This window comes from Narcine bancroftii, chromosome 8 (assembly GCF_036971445.1).
Source record: "Narcine bancroftii isolate sNarBan1 chromosome 8, sNarBan1.hap1, whole genome shotgun sequence".
NCBI classification, from domain to species: Eukaryota; Metazoa; Chordata; class Chondrichthyes; order Torpediniformes; family Narcinidae; genus Narcine; species Narcine bancroftii.
The window spans coordinates 175,572,562-175,592,053 of NC_091476.1; the positions used below are offsets into that span (position 1 = coordinate 175,572,562).

Genomic DNA, 19,492 nt, shown 5'->3' on the forward strand with positions numbered 1-19,492 from the left:
CAGCGGCCTGAATAAAAAGATGGGGGTAGAGGAGAGGAGGGAAAAGGGCAGGGGAGGAGCACAGACTAACAGGTAAGAGGTGGATACAGGTGGGAGGGTAGAAGTGAGAAAAGCTGAGGTGATGGGGGAGGGGGTAGCTCTCTGAATGGAGAAAGAAGGGAAGGGGGTGGAGAGTGGGAAGAAAAGAGACAGAGGGCCAGGCAAAGAGAGAGACTTGGGAGAAGGATTAATGGAAACTGTCATCTGGTTGGAGTCTCATCTCTGCCATGGGGGAAGGTTTCCCACCAACTATGCCATTTAAATCCCTTCATAATTTTGGACTCCTCCATCTCATCACCTCTTGGTCCCCTGCACTCCCAGGCAGGCCGAACACCAGCAGTGGATGCATGATGGCTAACCCCTCTGACTGGACCCTCTGCTTCAGTGAATGGTCAACACTTCAGATTATAGCAGCTCGACCATTCATTGGGAGTCAACTAAAATATTGACCCTAAAACATTTTGTGAAGTCATAATATTAACCATCTGAAGTTTTTGATGGATCAGTTCTTTAAACATGAAACAGACCATATCCTTCTCCTCTCACTTATTTTTTTTCTTTCTTTGGCCTCCGTCGGTCATGGTCAACCATGGATACTGCGTCTCTGGTAGTAACTGTGAAGTGGCCTCTCCAGGACACAAGCCAGGGCAGAGTTGATATGGAGATCCGTCTGTTGCCCATGCAGTTGGACCTCGGTCTCCATGCTAATGACAGGTCCAAAGGAATGATGAAGGTCAATACAGTTTGGTGTCAGCAGCATGACAGGAGTTGCTGAGCCGGTGCTATGTTCAGCAGTCAGCCGCCTGAGGGGCTCCGTCTGGATTTTTCCTCGGCGTTTACTCCCAAAGCCTTTCCCATAAGAGGATATGGCCACAAGGCAGCGGAGGGTTGAAATCAGAGTTTTCCTTTCCTAGATGAGTTCTCATCTGTGGTTAATGAGCCCTTCACCTATGACAACATTTAGAGCTATAAAGATAGTTACATTTGTTTTAAATTATACAGCATGGTAGAAGGTCCTTCTCGTCCATGAAACCTGTGTCACCCCATTATACCCAGTTAACCTACAAAGTCTGTACATTGAGAGAGAAGCCCGTGCATGGAATGTGCTGCTGGTATCGGTGGTTGGGAAAAATACAATAGGATCTTTAAAGAGATGATTAGATAGGGACATGAAACTGAGAAAAATGGAGGGTTATGCAGTCAGGAAATTCTAGGCAGTTGTTAAGAGTAGGTTATTAGGTCAGCACAGCACTGAGGGCTGAAGGACCTGTACTATGTTGTAGATTTCTATGGCTTTGGAACGTGGGAAGAAAACAGAACACCTGGAGAAAACCCATGCAGACATGGTGATAACATACAAACTCCTTATAGATAGCGGCAGATTCCAACCTGAGTCGCTGGTGCTCTCACCGCTATGCTTTTCTTTCTTTCTTTCTTTTCTTTTTCAATCTTTTTATTATTATTATAATTTATAAACACATACAGTTCAAAGAGATATAAAAAAAATACATAGTAAGTAATGAATTAATACAGAGATATTAAACAATAATATTACAGAATAAAAATATATCATAAAAAAAATTTTTGATCAGTTTAGGGTGTGAACTATCTCTAAAAAAAAAGATATAATTAATAACAATATATGAAAAAAGAGAAAAAAAAAACCCCAAAAAAGAAGAAAAAACAAATCTGAATTTAAAAAAAACTTTAAAAAAAACTTAAAAAAAAAACCTACAGATATAGCTAAACCACGCCGATCACTCCGATCTCATCTTACAGCCCAATTATCATACATAATCATAGAAAGAAAACAGAGCCAGATCAACTCACCACAAATGAAAATATTGAATAAATGGTCGCCAGGTTAACTCAAACTTAGAAGGGGATTCATAGACAGATTTTCTAATTTTCTCTAAATTTAAACATAGTATGGTTTGGGTAAACCATTGGAAAACAGTGGGAGGATTTACCTCTTTCCAATTTAATAGTATAGATTTTCTAGCCATTAGTGTAAGAAAAGCAATCATACGATCCGCAGGAAGAGATAAATAAGTCAAATCTATCATAGGTAATCCAAAAATTGCAGTAATGGGATGTGGTTGTAAATCAATATTCAAAACAGTAGATATAATGGAAAAAATTTCCTTCCAATAATTCTGTAAAGAGGGACAGGACCAAAACATATGTGTAAGGGAAGCTATTTCCAATTGACATTTATCACATATAGGATCGATATGAGAATAAAAGCGATGGAGTTTATCTTTAGACATATGAGCTCTATGAACAACTTTAAACTGTATTAGTGAATGTTTTGCACATAGAGAAGAAGAGTTTACCAGTCGCAGAATTTTATTCCAATTTTCATTAGAAATATGTAGGTTGAGTTCTCTTTCCCAATCATTTTTAAACTTTTCAAAAGTCCCAGAATTTATTTTTGTAATTATATTATATAATTTAGATATCACACCTTTTGGAGGGAATTTTGAATATAGTATATCCTCTAAAACAGTCGTAGTCTCCCGATTGGGAAAAGAGGGTAAAGTTGAAACTAAGAAACTCCTAATCTGCAAATATCGAAAGAAATGAGATCGAGGTAAATCATATTTCATGGATAATTGTTCAAATGACATGAAAGAGTTATCCAAGAATAAATCCGAAAAGCATGTTATACCTTTAACTTTCCAGAGTAAATAAGCTTGATCAATTAGAGAGGGATGAAAAAGGAAATTTAGTACAATAGGAGTTTCCAAGATAAAATGACTTAGGCCAAAAAATCTCCGGAATTGAAACCATATACGTAGTGTATGTTTAGCCATTGGATTGTCAATTTGTTTATATAATTTAGTAAGAGTAAAAGGGAGAGCAGCTCCCAAAATAGAGCTAATTGAAAATTTTGTATCGGTTTAATTTCTAAATTTACCCAATGGGGATTTAGAGATAATTCTGAATAATTCAACCAATACCTTAAGTAACTAATATTAATTGCCCAGTAATAAATTCCAAAGTTGGGCAATGCCAACCCTCCCTCTAGTTTAGATTTCTGTAAATATTTTTTCCCCAATCTAGGATTCTTGTTTTGCCAGATATACGAGGACAATTTAGAATCGACCTTATCAAAAAAAGATTTAGGAACAAAAATAGGTATAGCTTGGAATATATATAAAAATTTAGGTAAGATCATCATCTTAATAGCATTAATTCGGCCTATCATGGATAGGGATAATGGTGACCAATTGGTAAGTAAACTGCCGATCAGGTCCAATAGAGGGAAAAAATTAGTCCTAAACAAATCTTTGTTTTTTAGTAATCTTAATCCCTAAATATATAAAATGGTCTCTAGCTATTTTAAAAGGTAAACTATCATAAATAGGGACCCATCCATTAAAAGGGAATAATTCACTTTTATTTAAATTCAGTTTATATCCCGAAAAATTACTAAATTGGGCTAATAAAGATAAAACTGCAGGAATAGAATTTTCAGGATTGGAAATATATAACAATAAATCATCTGCATATAGTGATACTTTATGAATATCCCTGCAACGAATAATACCAGTAATATTGGGTGCTTCTCTGATAGCAATTGCCAAAGGTTCTAAAGCTAAGTTAAATAATAAAGGGCTAAGGGGGCACCCTTCACCGCTATGCTAACCGAGCCACTATCCATCATTTCCCCCCCACCCCATTGTTGAGGTGGGGGAGATGATAGACAATTGATAGTGAGTGCAGGGGTGGTATTGATTCACACCTAGGACCTCTCCCATCGGCTGTGTGTCAGTTCTATGCTGATGTCTCCTTGTGTAGCACAAATGGAATTTCTGGGCCAACATCCCACCAACCATTCCCTAAGTGAAGTGAAGATGGTCCTTTCTGGATAACACAGTAACCTCAAAGCAAAGGGTCAGTAAAATCTTTATGATTTTACAATAAATTCTCAGTCAATCTACAGTAAACCCATGCTAAGCTTACCATCAGACGTATGACAATCTCACAATAAATGCACCTGACCTTTTGGTAACCCTTCAGTAAATCCTCAGTCAACAGTAAACTCACAACAAGCTCAAAGGAAACTCTTACACAACTAAGGGAAAGCTCACAATACACAATATAGTAAACCAATGAAAATTTCTCAACAGGTTTTCAGTAAACTTTGCTAAACATATAAATCCTGGTTGAATTCTCAGTAGACTGACTACATGTGCTCAGTAAACACACAGCTCCAACATTCAGAGTTCTCATGTCTGCAGAGCAGTGGGTAGTGAGGTTCAGCTTAGGGGGCTGTGTGTATAACTAGAGGCTACAAAGGGATTAGCGTTTGGAGGGGGGTGGTGGCGTGTATACTGGGGTTTTGTTGACATTGTAGAGGGCTGATTTTACTGAGATGCCACAGGAATCAATGTGGGGAGCTATGTATAACGAGGTTTTGTAGATATCAGCGTAAGAGGTCACGTTTACTGAGGTTTTGTACTTGTCAGTGTTGAGGCTGATTGTACTGAGATGCTAGGGCTGGAGAACCTTAGTTATGACAGACTGATCTCAGCTCTTGTTATTTTCTTTGGAACAAAGAGATTGAGGAGAGATTCAGTTTATCTGTCTACATTTCTTTGAGGCTTAGAGTGAATAGGAAGACCTTGTTCTTTGACTGGAGTGATCAATTGGATTGGATTCAAGGTAATCGGTAGAAGGACAGGAGAAGAACTGAGGAAATCATTCTTCACCCATGAAGTGGTGAGGATCTTAAACTTACAGACAAGAAGGGGTCAAGAGGCATCATGCTTAAAAAGTCTCAGGTTTAGCACTTGTCTAGTTGTTACCCACAGAGCATCAAAAGTGAGCTTCTTCACATTAGATCTTTCTCAGCAGGGAAAGATAGGTTGGACGGCTTCTTTCTGTATTGCAAATTTCTACGTTTTAATCAAGTTGCAGGAGGCTCAAGGTGAACTTAATATAAACTGTCAGTGAATCCATGGTGAAGTGGTGTAAAAACACCCCACTAAAGGAACAATGCTGAAACATTGTGAAAGACAAACAAAACTGCAGACGCTCAAAATCTGAAATAAAATCAGAAAATTCTGAAGAAACGTCAGGCAGCAATGGAGGAGAAACAGTTAATTATCCGTATCTGTGGCCCTTCAACAGAACTTGTCAACCCCCAATTATATGCTGATGGGCACAGTTTGCAGTGCCCCAACTTACCCAATCACTGCACTGCACTCTGGTGGGAGGAATACATGGGAGGTACCTGAAAGTGACGTGAAAGGTCGTTCATGAATGCATATCTCTGACTTTCGATAAAGCCCTACATATATAAATGGACACACACACACACATACACAAAAACTAACATTGGCATGTGCATACATGTGCACATACACTCACATGTATGCACAAACATTTGCACATACACAAATGTGGCCGTCTCTGCACACTGACATACACATACCTGCATGTGCCCCTCTGCCACACACACACGCGCGCGCACACGCTCGCACACGCATGCACGCACACACGCACACACACACACACACACACACACACACACACACACACACACACACACACACACACACACACACACACACTAGATCTTGTTGAACCATTATTAATCTTTGCCTCCTGTTTGAACAGTTTGGTTTTTCCCATGGCGAGACTGGGAGCAGACGGGCAGTTCAGTGACTTCCTGGATGGGATTGGTCCGGCTCAGCTTGTGGGACGGCAGACCCTGGCAGCCCCTTCCATGGGTGAGTTCCCAACTCATGGTGTGCATTCATTGATTCCATTCCATCAACCTATTAGCTTACTCTCTTTGTTAGGTGACTGTTTCACGACTCTGAAAGCCCACATCCCATGGCCATTCCTGAAATGAAATCGATTGTCACTGGATTTCAACAGCTGTGTGTGTGTGTGTGTGACGCGCGTGCGAGTTCCCGCCACATCCCAAAGGTTTGCTGATAGGTTATTTAGCTGCTATAAATACACTTTGGCTAGGTAAATGGCAATGAGAATCAAACAGGAGTTAATGGACATGTGCGAGAGAATACCTGCAGGGCTGCAGTGAAACAGACCTGATGGGATTGGTCTATTAGGTCAAATAGCCTCCTGTGTTGTCATAAGTTAGTCCAAAGGATAGACAGGCAGGGGAGCAAAATTTGAATCAGGCTATTAGCCAAAACTCACAGATGGTCCCAAGAAGGAAAGCACTAGTTCAAGTTCATTATCATCTGATTGTATGTATACAAGCAGATGGAACAATGTTTCTCTGGACCACGGTGCACAAACGTACACAAATATGTAGACAAAGATATAATATAAAGTAAATGTATTTAAATATTTTTAAGTAATTTCCTCATTTTATTTATAAGAGCCCAAGGTTCCATCAATCTCCTCGTCTGCAGGAAAGAGAAGTAGTGAGAGAGAAATGATAGTTGAGGCCCAGGCAGCAGGAGGAAGGATTGAGTGTGGAGGGAGGGAGCACAGCCTGTTCAGGGCTATGGTGCACAGCAGTTGAACACTGGCTTCCAAACTGGCAGATGGAGAATGGGAAAGGGTTGAGCAAAGACATATGGGTGGAAACACGAGACTTCAATTCTTAACTCCAAGTCCTTGGTGTTCACTTCATATTTGAAGTAAAAAACTCATGGAGTTGTATATCAGGAATCTATCTGCTTTGTCTATTCAAATATCTGTCCAAATGTCTCCTAAATGCTGTGACTGTATCTGATTCCACCCCCTCCTCTGGCAATAGGTTCCAGATATTGACTGCTCTCTGTGTCATAGACTTTTCCAACCAATTCCCTTTAAAATTCTCTCCTCATCTTAAGCCACGACCCTCTAGTTTTTAATTTTCCTCTACTCCAGAGAAAACAAGCCCAGCATGTCCAGATACTCCCATAACTAAAGTCCTCCAACCCAACCACAATTCAGGTAAATCTTCTCGACACTTTCCATCTTGAGTACATTCTTCCTTCAAAGTGGTGAGCAGAACTGTGTCCTATACTCCTAGATGTTACCAGAACTGTGCCCTATACTCCTAGTTGTAACCAGAACTGTGTCCTATATTCCTAGTTGTAACCAGAACTGTGTCCTATACTCCTAGATGTAACCAGAACTGTGCCCTATACTCCTAGTTGTAACCAGAACTGTGTCCTATATTCCTAGTTGTAACCAGAACTGTGCCCTATACTCCTAGTTGTAACCAGAACTGTGCCCTATACCTCCAGTGGTGACCAGAACTGTGTCCTATATCTCCAGTATGGTTTTACCAGTACTTTATAAAGTTGCACACATTCCAACTATTAGATAGATAGCTTATATGTGTAATAAACATAAGGTAGTGATCATGGGAGATTTTAACTTCCCTCACATTGATTGGGATACCCATATAGTAAGAGGGCTGGATGGGCTAGAGTTTGTCAAATGTGTGCAAGATAGTTTTCTTCATCGACTCGGGACGGTGTAATACTGGATCTCCTGTTAGGGAATGAGATAGGTCAGGAGTCTGAGGTTAATGTTGGAGAACAAATTGGGTCTAGTGATCACAACTCTATTAGTTTTAGGGTAGTTTTAGGGAAGAGCAAAGAAGGGCCTAAAGTTGAGGTTCTGGATTGGAGAAAAGCAAATTTCGAAGGAATAAGAATGGATTTGGGGAGTATTGAGTGGGACATGATTTTTTCAGGAAAGGATGTAAATGAAAAATGGAGAATATTCAAAGAAATTTTGAGAGTTCAGAGTAGATTATGTCCCAGTGAGGATCAAAGGAAAGGCTGGAAGTCATAGGGAGGCTTGGTTTTTGAGGAATATTAGAAATTTGGTTAGGAGAAAGAGGGAGGTGTACAAGAGGTATAAACAGCAGGGTGATGAGAAATTGAAAGAGGACTACAAGGAGTGTAGAAAAAAATCTTAAGAAAGAAATTAGAAAGGCCAAAAAGAGGCATGAAGAGGCTTTGTCAGACAGAGTAAGAATAAATCCAAAGGGTTTCTATAGGTACATTAAAAGTAAAAGATTAGTGAAGGATAAAATTGGACCCCTTGTAGATAGCGAGGGTAGGCTGAGTGAGAAGTCAGAGGAGATGGGGGAAATTTTAAATGATTTCTTTGCCTCGGTATTCACTAGGGAAAAAAATATTGTACCAGTTAAAGTAAAGAAAAATAGTGGGGAGGTCATGAATCATATAAGGATAACCGAGGAGGTAGTGATGGCTGTGTTAAAAAAGATAAAGGTAGACAAATTTCCGGGTCTGGACAATGTATTCCCAAGGACACTCAGGGAGACTAGTGTACAGATAGTGGGGCCATTAACAGAGATATTTAGGATGTCACTGGTCACGGGGGTAGTGCCAGAGGATTGGAGGGTGGCTCATGTTGTTCCACTGTTTAAGAAAAGGTCCAAATGTAAGCCTGGAAATTATAGACCTGTGAGTCTGACGTCTGTGGTGGGTAAGTTGATGGAAAGTGTTCTGAGGGATGGCATTTACAAATATTTGAAAGAACAGGGATTGATAGGAAGTAATCAGTATGGTTTTGTCAGGGGTAGATCATGCTTGACAAACCTGATTGAGTTTTTCGAGGGGGTTACAAAAAAGGTTGATGAAGGGAAGGCTGTGGATGTTGTCTATTTAGACTTTAGTAAAGCTTTTGACAAAGTTCCCCACAGGAGTTGAGAAAAAAAGGTGGAGGCATTAGGTATAAATAAGGAAGTAGTGAAATGGATTCAGCAATGGTTGGATGGGAGGTGTCAGAGAGTAGTGGTAGAAAATTGTTTGTCCAATTGGAGGCCGGTGACTAGTGGAGTTCCTCAGGGATCGGTCCTGGGTCCACTATTGTTTGTTATACATATATATATATATATATTAACGATCTGGAAGAAGGGGTGGTAAATTGGATAAGTACGTTTGCAGAAGTTTGCAAAGATTGGTGGTATTGTGGACAGTGAGGAAGATTACTGTAGCTTAAAAAGAGATATAGGAAAGCTAGAGGAGTGGGCTGAGAAATGGCTGATGGAATTTAATACGGATAAGTGTGAAGTGTTGCATTTTGGAAAGGCAAATCTAAATAGGTCATATGCATTAAATGGTAGGCTATTGAGATGTGTAGAGCAACAAAGGGATTAAGGAGTGATGGTAAATAGTACCCTCAAGGCTGATACTCAGGTAGATGGTGTGGTGAAGAAGGCATTTGGAATGTTGGCCTTCATAAATCGGAGTATTGAATTCAAGAGTTGGGATGTTATGATGAAATTGTACAAGGCATTGGTGAGGCCAAATTTGGAGTACTGTGTACAGTTTTGGTCATCAAATTATAGGAAAGATATAAACAAAATAGAGCGAGTGCGGAGAAGGTTCACGAGAATGTTGACAGGATTTCAAGGTTTGAGTTACAGAGAAAGGTTGAGCAGACTGGGGCTTTTTTCTCTGGAGCGTAGAAGATTGAGGGGGGATTTGATGGAGGTGTTCAAGATTTTAAAAGGGACAGAGAGAGTCAACGTGGATAGGCTTTTACAATTAAGAGTGGGGGAGATTCAAACCAGAGACCATGGTTTGAGATTGAAGGGGGAAAATTATAAGGGGAACATGAGGGGAGATTTCTTCACGCAAAGGGTGGTGGGGATGTGGAATAAGCTTCCGGCAGAGGTGGTTGAAGCAAGGACGTTATTTACATTTAAGGAAAGACTGGATAATTACATGGATAGGAGAGGACTGGAGGGGTATGGACCGGGTGCTGGTCAGTGGGACTAGGAGGGTGGGGATTTGTTCCGGCATGGACTAGTAGGGCTAAACTGGCCTGTTCTGTGCTGTATATGGTTATATGGTTATGACAAACTTTAAATACTGGAATCTTGAGGAACTCAGTGGTTCAGGCAACATAAGACCACAAGAATGAGGCCATTCAGCTTATTGAGTCTGCTCTGCCATTCAAATCATGGCTGATGTATTTTTCCTCAACCCCGTTCTCATGCCTTCTTCCCATAATGTTTGACATCCTCACTGAACAAAAAGAAGCTAACATCAGTGGGTTGAAATGGCCAGTCAACAGTTCAGGTTGCGACCCTTTACAGAAACTAAAGAGGGAAAGGGTGGTATCAATTATAGCAAGGGGACAGGGAAATGAGGTGTGGGGAAAGATAGGGAGGGATGAAGAGGGGATTTGGTTTTGGACACCATGAGGGATAAGTGGTGAGAATGCAGGGTGGGGGAGTGTGACTAAAGAGAAAAGGTGGGGTTACTAGAAACATTTGTGAACATGCCATTGGGTTGAAGGCTTTTCCAGAGGAATAAGTTTCTGTTTGGCCTCACCCTAACAATGGATGAGGCCGAGGGAAGATGTTGTCTGTGTGGGAATGGTGAGGAAGAACTGAAAAGGTTGCCTAGTAACATCTCAAACTTTAGACCCACGGGTGTACAATGAAGCAGCTGCCCAATCTGTGCTTGGTTATTATACAACTATTATATTCTGTGCTCTGACCCTATAGAGACATGCAGGGCATAGGTCATGCCATCATCCTATCTCCCTGTCTTTCCACTTTCAGGGATCTATGCAGTTAAACCCTTCTGTCTCTCTATTCATCAATATTCCAAAGCTCCCTGCCATTTATTGTATATGTTCAATCTATATTTTTCCCAAAATAAATCATGTGATGCTTGTCGGAATTAAATTCCATCTGCTTATGCTCTACCCAACTTTCTATCTGATTTATATCCTGCTGCAGCCTAAGACCACAACACCACCAGCTTTTGTGTCATCTACAAACTTTCTAATCAATCCTCCTGCATTCACATCAAAGTATATCGCAAACAGCAAAGGTCCCAGCACCAATCGCTGTAGTCCACCACTGGCCACAGACTTCCAATGAGAAAAGCATCCTTTTACCACCACCATCTGCCTGCCGTTCACCAAGTCAATTTTTGATCAATTAGCCAGCTTGCCTTGGATTTCATGTGCCTTAAACTTTGACCATCCTACTATGTGAAATCTGAATATCATCCTATTGCTGTGACTTCACCAATCTTTATAATTAACTCCTCAGAAATATATAATCAAACTAACGAGGCATGGACTTCTCACAAATACACTCTGTGACTATCCATGATCAGGTTCAGCCTTTCCAAACGTACATAAATCCAATCCTTTAGAATTTTCTTCTATCCTTACTACAGATGCGAGTCTCACTGGTTTGTCATTAACTGGCTTATTCGTGCTGCTGTCCTTAATAAGAGAACAAAGGGAGCCATTCTTTTGTCTTCTGGTAGCTTGCCTGTGGCTAACAGAAATGCCCATCAAGATCCCAGCTATCTTCGCCCTTGTTTCTGTTAGCAACTGGAAATCGATCTGATTTGATGCTGAGGATTTATGAATCTTGATGTGTCCTTTGTCATCTGACACTTCCATTGACCTGCCCCAGATTATTCACATACCTCTCCCTGAACTCACTGTCCAATAATACTCTTCTTGTTGAACATAAATTTCATTTAGGACCTTACCCACATTGCCTGTCTGAACAAACAGGTTACTTCTTTAATCCCTATGAACCATAGAATGTTAGAATTATATAGCTTTGTGGGTTGTGTGAAGGCATTGCCATTCTCTGCCCATAGCCATGCCAACCTTTTCTATTTTATCCAGTTTTTTTTGGAAACTCAAAATGAACGTGGTCTCTCCAGCTCTCACATTTTCATCCTCATGGTGAATCTCTGCCAAGCTGCCTGTCTCCCCTCTGGCGAGCCTTGCTGTACTAACATTGTGCGTGTATTATCTGTGCCATTAAAGACACTCCCCGTGGGTATAACTGTGTCTGCATCCATTGTCTTTCATTATTGTACCGTTAGTTCCTGCTAATAAAAGCCATGAATATTGTTTGACCGCATGGTCTTCGTCATCTTCATCAACTGACCCTTCACTCCTGGATCGTGATCATTCTCTGCTGCACAACTTTGGATCTTGTTAATATTTGTCCTCTGTTTATGAACCATCTCTTCACTGTCCTCCTGGTTTACTCTGTTTGACGTCTGAATGAGGGGAATATCCCACTTTCTCTGGCATCTACTGTTACTGGTTTGGAGGGAGCGAAGAGACAGTAATCGGGGAGTCAGTCATGGATTTCTGCATGTTATCTTTGCCATTGATCATTATCATCTTACTGCAGGTGATATTCACATTGGCATGGCGGATCGGAATGGGCAGCTGGAGGTCGAAGTTATTCAAGCCCGAGGACTCACTCCAAAGCCTGGCACAAAAGCTTTACCAGGTAGGTGCCAAGGAAGCTCACACTGTCTGATTTCTACTCATAGCATAGTTTAGTACATGCTGCATTCCTAACTGATCTATTATCTGAAACCAGTTACCTAAGCCCTGCAGGTAAATCACTGGCAGGCATGTTCACCTGTGACTGTCTGAAACAATGCAAAACTCTGCCTGAGAAAGCGCAACAAATTCCAAGCTTGCCACGATGCTGAGTTCTTCTTTCACTTTCTCCTCCAATACTTTGCCTGTGTCCATCTACAGCCTTTGATAGTCCATTTCCATCAACATTTGCAGGCAGCAAGCACAGAACCCACGGTGAACACTTTCCTTCACATTCTTTTGCGATGTAATGAATTCTATGGAAATCCCTTTCCTTATCCCATCATATAGAATTTTATTGGATCAACTTCATCTCACTGACTGCCATTCTTCATTTGAGTTTAGTTAAATCCCTGCCCACTCATTACCATTTCATCGAATCCAATGGGTTTAAACATTGTAATTTGATAAAATTATAAAGAAGTAATTTTCTTCCATTATATAAAATTGCAATGGATCAAATCTTTTCTTAATAACTTCCAGAAATATTGTCTCAACAGGAAACCTCTTATTAATGACCCTGAATTAATCTTGATGTGCAAAAGGGCAGGTGCAACCTTGGCGTCAGTGTCTGCTTGGCATCAGTGTCTGCTTGTCTTCAGTGTCTGCTTGTCTTCATTGTCTGCTTGTCTTCAGTGTCTGCTTGTCTTCAGTGTCTGTTTGTCTTCAGTGTCTGCTTGGCATCAGTGTCTGCTAGTCTTCAGTGTCTGCTTGTCTTTGATGTATTTTTCATTCTGCTCAGTGCAAAGGTCATCATTTGTGTTTCAGTTAGTGAAAGAAAGAATTGCATCCTTCATAATTTCCAAATTTTCCAATTGTGTCAAGATGAATGAATACCTTTAAGATGGCCTTTTACAAAGAGGCACATACACCAGAACATCACAGGAAACTTCCTGGGCAGAAAGACAACCAAACAGTAATTACCAAAGTACATCAGTGGGAGATCTGGATGTGAGGAAATCCATTTCAGGTCATGGAATTAATCTGTTTTCGTACACTATGTTGCTCAACTCCTGCTGGTATTCTGTAGTAAAAGCACAGAAATGCTGGAGGAACTCGGCCAGTGTCGCAGCGTCCTGAGGAGGTGCAAATTTATTAAATATGTTTTGGGCCTGAGGCCTTTCTCAAGGTATTAGCAAAACCGGGCTGATGAAAAGGGAAGAATGGGAAGTGGAGGAACACAGGTGTAAAGTGGAGATGATAAGAGGAGAGAGGAAAGGTGAGAATTCATGGGGGAAGGGGTAGTTTTCATCTCTATGAAAGGAGACAGAAAAAGGGAAGAGAGAGAGAGAGAAGGCCCTTTCATAGAGTGAAAAAATGTGACTGTAAAGATAAAGATTCTCCGCTCTTACATCGTAAATGCTCCGTGAGAGGCCCCAAGGCGCTGACTCCAATCCTTCTTCAATATTGTGTCAGCAGTGGAGCGGAGTGCTCCGCCTCGCATCATAAATGTACTGTCACTGCAAGCAGCTGGCTAGGGATGAGCTGATGGAGTAGCAATGATGCCATCAGCCAGCGACCCTGGAGCCACCACCAGGGCTCCCACAGAGATTTGAGCTGGGGTTAGGGCTCCCTCTTTCCACCTGGAAATGTCCTCTTTCTGTTCTCCCTCCGCCCCTCCCTCCTTCACCAAGGCCATTGAGACTGAGGAACATGAGGGCAGTGAGGAGCCGTAGAGAGCCTAAGGCCCAGCGGGGGTAAGGAGAGTCGGAGTCTACCGAGCCGCTGAGGCCAGAGGGCAAAGGGAACTTGGTGCTGAGCTTCACGGCCCTGGAGGAAGGAGGACAGAGGCTGAGGAGTGGAGATGGAGAAGCAGAGCCGGGGAATCCAATGGATGCAAGAGGGGAGCGAAGAGCCAGATGCGGCAGAAGAGCTGGAAGAATTATCAATGGCCATCTTCATTACCCATAATCCCTCATGCAGCTGCAACCACTCTGCATTTCCCAAAGTGGTTCCAGCAGTGTTGGGGATTATGGGTAATGAAGACAGCCATTGCTCGTCACATATGTTAGACCTCATGATGATGGGCAGCGCTGCTACACCACTCACCCCACCTCCATAAGCTCCAAAGGACGCTACGAGGCGCCGCTCTTCATAAAAGCAGCACTGGAGCAGCCTCTACGGCTGCTCCATAAAAAGGTGTTCAAATTTTTCTCCGTAGTTGGAGCCAGCCTCGAGGCGGAGGCCCAGCATAAAAACATCTAGAGAGAAAGAGAGCAAGAGGGAAGGAGACATAGGAAAAAATGGGTGGGGAAGGGGCAGAGGCTAATGGAACTGGAGAAGTTGATATTAATGCCATCAGGTTGGAGGGTGCCTAGACAGAATATGAGGTCTTGTTCCTCCAATTTATGGGTGGTCTCAGTCTGGCAGTACATGAGACCATGGACAGGCATGTTGGTAAGGGAATGGGATGGAGAATCTAAATAGGTGGCCATTGGGAGATCCACGCTATTGTGGCAGACAGAGCTGAGGTGCTCAACAAAGCCATCTCCCAGTGTGCGTCCAGTCTCCAATGTAGAGGAGACCACTAGAGGGGCTCTGGGTAGGTCAATGACTCCTGCAGATTCATAAGTGAAGTGTTGCTTCACCTGGAAGGACTGTTTGGAACCCTGAATAGTAGAGGGAGGAGGTTTATGTGCAAATAGAGCACCTTTCAGGAATAGGTGCCAAGGGAGTGATTGGTGAAGAGGGAGAAGTAGACAAGGGAGTCACAGAGGAAGCAGAGGAGAAGATGTTACTGGTGGTGGGACCATGTAATAGGTGGTGGAAATGGAGAGGTTGGATGCAGAGACTGGTGGGATGGTAGGTGAGGACAAGGGGAATCCTATCCTTGTTGCATGTGGGGGAAGAGGGTCCAAGGGCAGATGTGCGGGTATTGAAGGATATGCAGGTAAATGCTGAGTTGATGGTGGTAGAGGGAATACCAGATTGTTTGAAGAAGGAGAACATCTCTGATGACCTGGTATGGAAGACCTCATCCTTGGAACTGATGTGGAGTTGGAGGAATTGAGAGAAAGGAATGGAATCCTTACAAGGTGTGAAGAGGTGTAGTCAAGGTTGCTGTGGGCGTTGGTGGGTTTGTGAAAGTTGACTGTCGAGAGTTTGCCCCCCCGAGATGGAGAATGAGAGCTCAAGAAAAGGGAATGAGTGTTGCTAGACATGGACCAAGTGAATTTGAGATCAGGGTGGAACTTGGCAGCAAAGTGAATAAAGTCGATAAGCTCAGTATGGGTGCAAGAGGCAGCACCAAAGTAGTTGTCATTCTGCTTGTTATAGTTTGAGGAGGAGATAACAATTAAGAAGCATTTGTAAGTTGATATAAATTTTCATCAAAAGCAACAAATAAGCCTCAACTCTGCTTTCAACGTCTGAGCCCACTGGAAGAGATTGGGTCATGACCCATAATAATCAGAGCAAAATAACAGAGAAGCCGCCTCAGGAGCAAATTATCTCATGGGGATCATATTGAATTAGATTTATTTCTTCAGTATAAGGGTATTAAAGGTTACGGAGAGAAGGCGGTGACGGGGTACTGAACTTTAAGATCAGCCATGATCTCGTTGAATGGCGGAGCAGGCTCGAAGGGCCGAATGACCTACTCCTGCTCCTATCTTCTATGTTTCTATGACAGCTAGGCAAACGGTACATTAATTGTTGATCATTTATGGATTATGGCAGCTGGACAAGTGCTAATATTTTGAGTCTTTAAGTGAAGCTTTTGAGGGGTCCTAATGATCCAATTAAAATGTTTTAATGTTTTGACCCAGTTTGAATCTGCTGCTGTCTGTGAAGAGTTTGTACAGGGTTAGTAGATGGATCAGTCATTTGGGTGGCATGGGCTCATGGGCTGAAAGGGCCTGTTACTTTGCCTGTATCTCTAAAATTAAAAGGAACTCTGAGTCAACTCTGAGTTAATTTCCGATCACGATATGACACTATATCGATACCAGCAGAGGGCAGACTGACGCCATGGTTCCCACTCTGGTCTGCTGTTTTAATGACCTTGTATTCTTGTAACTTGGTGCAAAGAGATAAAGGAGTTCTGGTAAACCCCATCACCAGAGGGTACTGACCATTGGGAATGTGTAAGCACACAGCTTGGATCTGGTTTCTGGAGGTCAATTCTCGCAGCCCAGGAGATGGCTGCAGGAGTTCCTCAGGAAACATGCAAGTGCAACTCTTTAGCTGCTTCAGTGTTGACTGAGGTCAGAAGTGGGATGTTTTCTAATAGCTGCACAACATTCAAATCCATTTACAACTGCTCAGCAAATTAACCACCCCATACAGCAAGATCTAGACCAGCCATTTTCCACCTTGTTATGGCTGTGTGGCCCCTTGGGACTCTGCTCAAAGTTTATGGGCCCCCTTCCCTATGAAGCCGTCAAGTTTAGTTGGTTTTTTCCGTACTTGTCTCCTACTGACTACATTGAAAAAAAATCATAAAAAATATTTTATTGTTTCAGTCTGTGCCACCCCTTAATTGTGCTGTTGAGCCTAGTGGGTCGGGGGGGGGGGGGGGGCGTACAACACCCATTGAGAATGGCTGGTCTACACAACATTCGACAGCGAGAAGTAGTTGTTCTACAGAGGTGTCAGGAAATGGCCATGAAGTTTCCTTTATTTGGGGATCATATTGAATAGAATTCAGCCACATAAATATTGCATCCACAGAGCAGGTCAGAGGCAGGGTATCCTGTAGTTCGTGACTTGTCTTCTAAAACCTCACTCTTGGTCAAGTAGGTCATTTCTGAGAGTTCTCGGATGCATCTCTGTGAAAGCAGCAAGCAAAGCACTCTGTGCAACGTTTATCTCCTAAGTTTTATTTGACTTTCAGATAAATAAAAGTCAATTTTCCTTTGAAATATATGATTAATGAGGCATTGATATGCAGTGGACATGATTGCTTAAAGCAAGTCTCATTTTGCTCTGGTGGGTATCTTTTGTTGTTTGAGAGTTATTTGGGGAATTGCTCTTCTCCACCATAAACTTTCAAAATAAAGGTGGGGATTTTGCAGAGGGAAAAGCACTGGGGTCAACTTGGCAAGATGTTGCCATGGTGTTGGAGACAGAGCCTGAGCTGGAACGTTCAGTTAGCACGTGGCATACTGAGATAGGCATTGAGTACCTGATGGTCAATGTAATCAGACAGACTGGGCCCGACAGATAGTAAGTGCAAGAGAACACGAAGGTTCAGCTGGGAGCTACTGTAGAGTAAGCTGGAGCAAATGTGAGTGCAGGGCATCCATTAAAGGAGGCCTCCAAAGTGACATGAAGACACTGCAAGACTAAAGAAACCCCACAGTACTGAGTGTTCCACTATAGGGCAAACATACTGGCATTTAATTTCAAAGGAATTCACTCAGTTCTCAAGCAGCTGTTATACCAATTCTAGTTTCTCATTTACCTTGGAAATTATCTATATCTATCTTAAACAAAACCAATGACCGCTGCCACTATCGTTTGAGGAATAGATTTTCAAGGATTTATGACCCTGAAAAGTTTACCTCGTCTTCATCTTCAAGGAGAGACTCTGATTTTTAAACAATGTCTCATTTCTAGATTCTCCCACCAAGGCATTGGTGAGGCCAAATTTGGAGTACTGTGTACAGTTTTGGTCACCAAATTATAGGAAAGATATAAACAAAATAGAGAGAGTGCAGAGAAGGTTCACGAGAATGTTGACAGGATTTCAGGGTCTGAGTTCCAGGAAAAGGTTGTGCAGACTGGGGCTTTTTTCTCTGGAGCGTAGAAGATTGAGAGGGGACTTGATAGAGGTGTTTAAGATTTTAAAAGGGACAGACAGAGTAAACGTGGATAGGCTTTTTCAATTAAGAGTGGGGGAGATTCAAACTAGAGGGCATGGTTTAAGATTGAAGGGGAAAATTATAAGGGGAACATGAGGGGAAATTTTTTTATGCAAAGGGTGGTAGGGATGTGGAATGAGCTTCCGGCAGACGTGGTCGAGGCGGGATCATTGGTTACATTTAAGGAAAGACTGGATAGTTACATGGAGTGGAGAGGACTGGAGGGGTATGGACCGGGTGCTGGTCAGTGGGACTAGGAGGGTGGGGATTTGTTACGGCATGGACTAGTAGGGCCGAACTGGCCTGTTCTGTGCTGTAAGTGGTTATATGGTTATATCCTGTCCAACCCACTCTTTCGAGACTCCTCAAGATCTAACATCTCCTTCGAGTCCCTTTAACTTCCTGAATCCTGGCTGCTACCAGCCTAGGTTGGCTACTGGGCCTCACAAGACAACACATTCATTTCAGGTCTTTATCTTGTAAAGGTCTCTGAACTGCTTCCAACATATATACAGTACATCTTCCTTTCATTATACTCTGTTTAAATACTACAGATGAAGTCTTATCAACATACAATTGAAATGATGTTTAACATCCCTGCTTTTCCATTCAATTCCCCATATAATGAAGCATAGCATTCTGTTAGCTTTCCTAATATATCCTTGGATTTGGACACTGACCATGAAGACAGCACCCCTCTGCATCTCAGATCTCTGCCACCTCTCACTATTTACATAAATTATTTTTTTCCTGCCAAAATGAATAATTTCACATTTTCCCATGAATCTTTGCCCATTTACTTAACCAATGTATATATCCCCTTTGTCTTCTTCACAGCTTATATTCGTACTACTTTTCCAAGAGTAATATCTGTGGCATTCTCTGCCCAATTGTGTCTCATTTCTGGCCCTGGTGTGGACTTGTGGAGAGAGGGATTGGAGTCACAGCGCTCCTCCGCAGGGTTCTACTGCCCAGTCTAACTACTGACAGCTCCGTACAGGCTTTAGATGGCCTATTAAAGAGTGTTTTACTTTAAAATCCTGCAACCGCAGGTTCCGGACCCAAGATGGTGGTGCCCATGATTGGCAGTGCCTCGAGGGGTTACCGACTCCAGAGAAGCAGAGGACTGCTGGAAAACGAGGAGACCAACTCCCATCTGAGAAGCAGAGGACATCACCCTATGGGTCGGTGACCATTGTGGTAGACCAGTGAGGGGCTCTGTGGCTGAAGAGCATACAGGCTGGTGACTCAAGGCGAGGAAATCCCGCAGGCTACTGGCCACACAGTCAAAGGACTCTCACCAGGCTATGGAC

The 19,492-nt window shown here is 42.3% G+C and overlaps 1 protein-coding gene across 4 annotated transcripts in view; it reads left to right on the forward strand.

The window, feature by feature from the left end:
* The window catches only part of LOC138741606 (regulating synaptic membrane exocytosis protein 3-like), a 172,519-nt gene that overhangs the window by 132,724 nt on the left and 20,303 nt on the right, over nucleotides 1-19,492 (forward strand). For all 4 annotated transcript variants that reach the window (XM_069895927.1, XM_069895925.1, XM_069895924.1 and 1 more), the window contains 2 exons: nucleotides 5,668-5,780; nucleotides 12,179-12,280. In XM_069895927.1, the coding sequence (XP_069752028.1) occupies nucleotides 5,668-5,780; nucleotides 12,179-12,280 (215 nt within the window). The remainder of the gene's footprint in view (nucleotides 1-5,667; nucleotides 5,781-12,178; nucleotides 12,281-19,492) is intronic.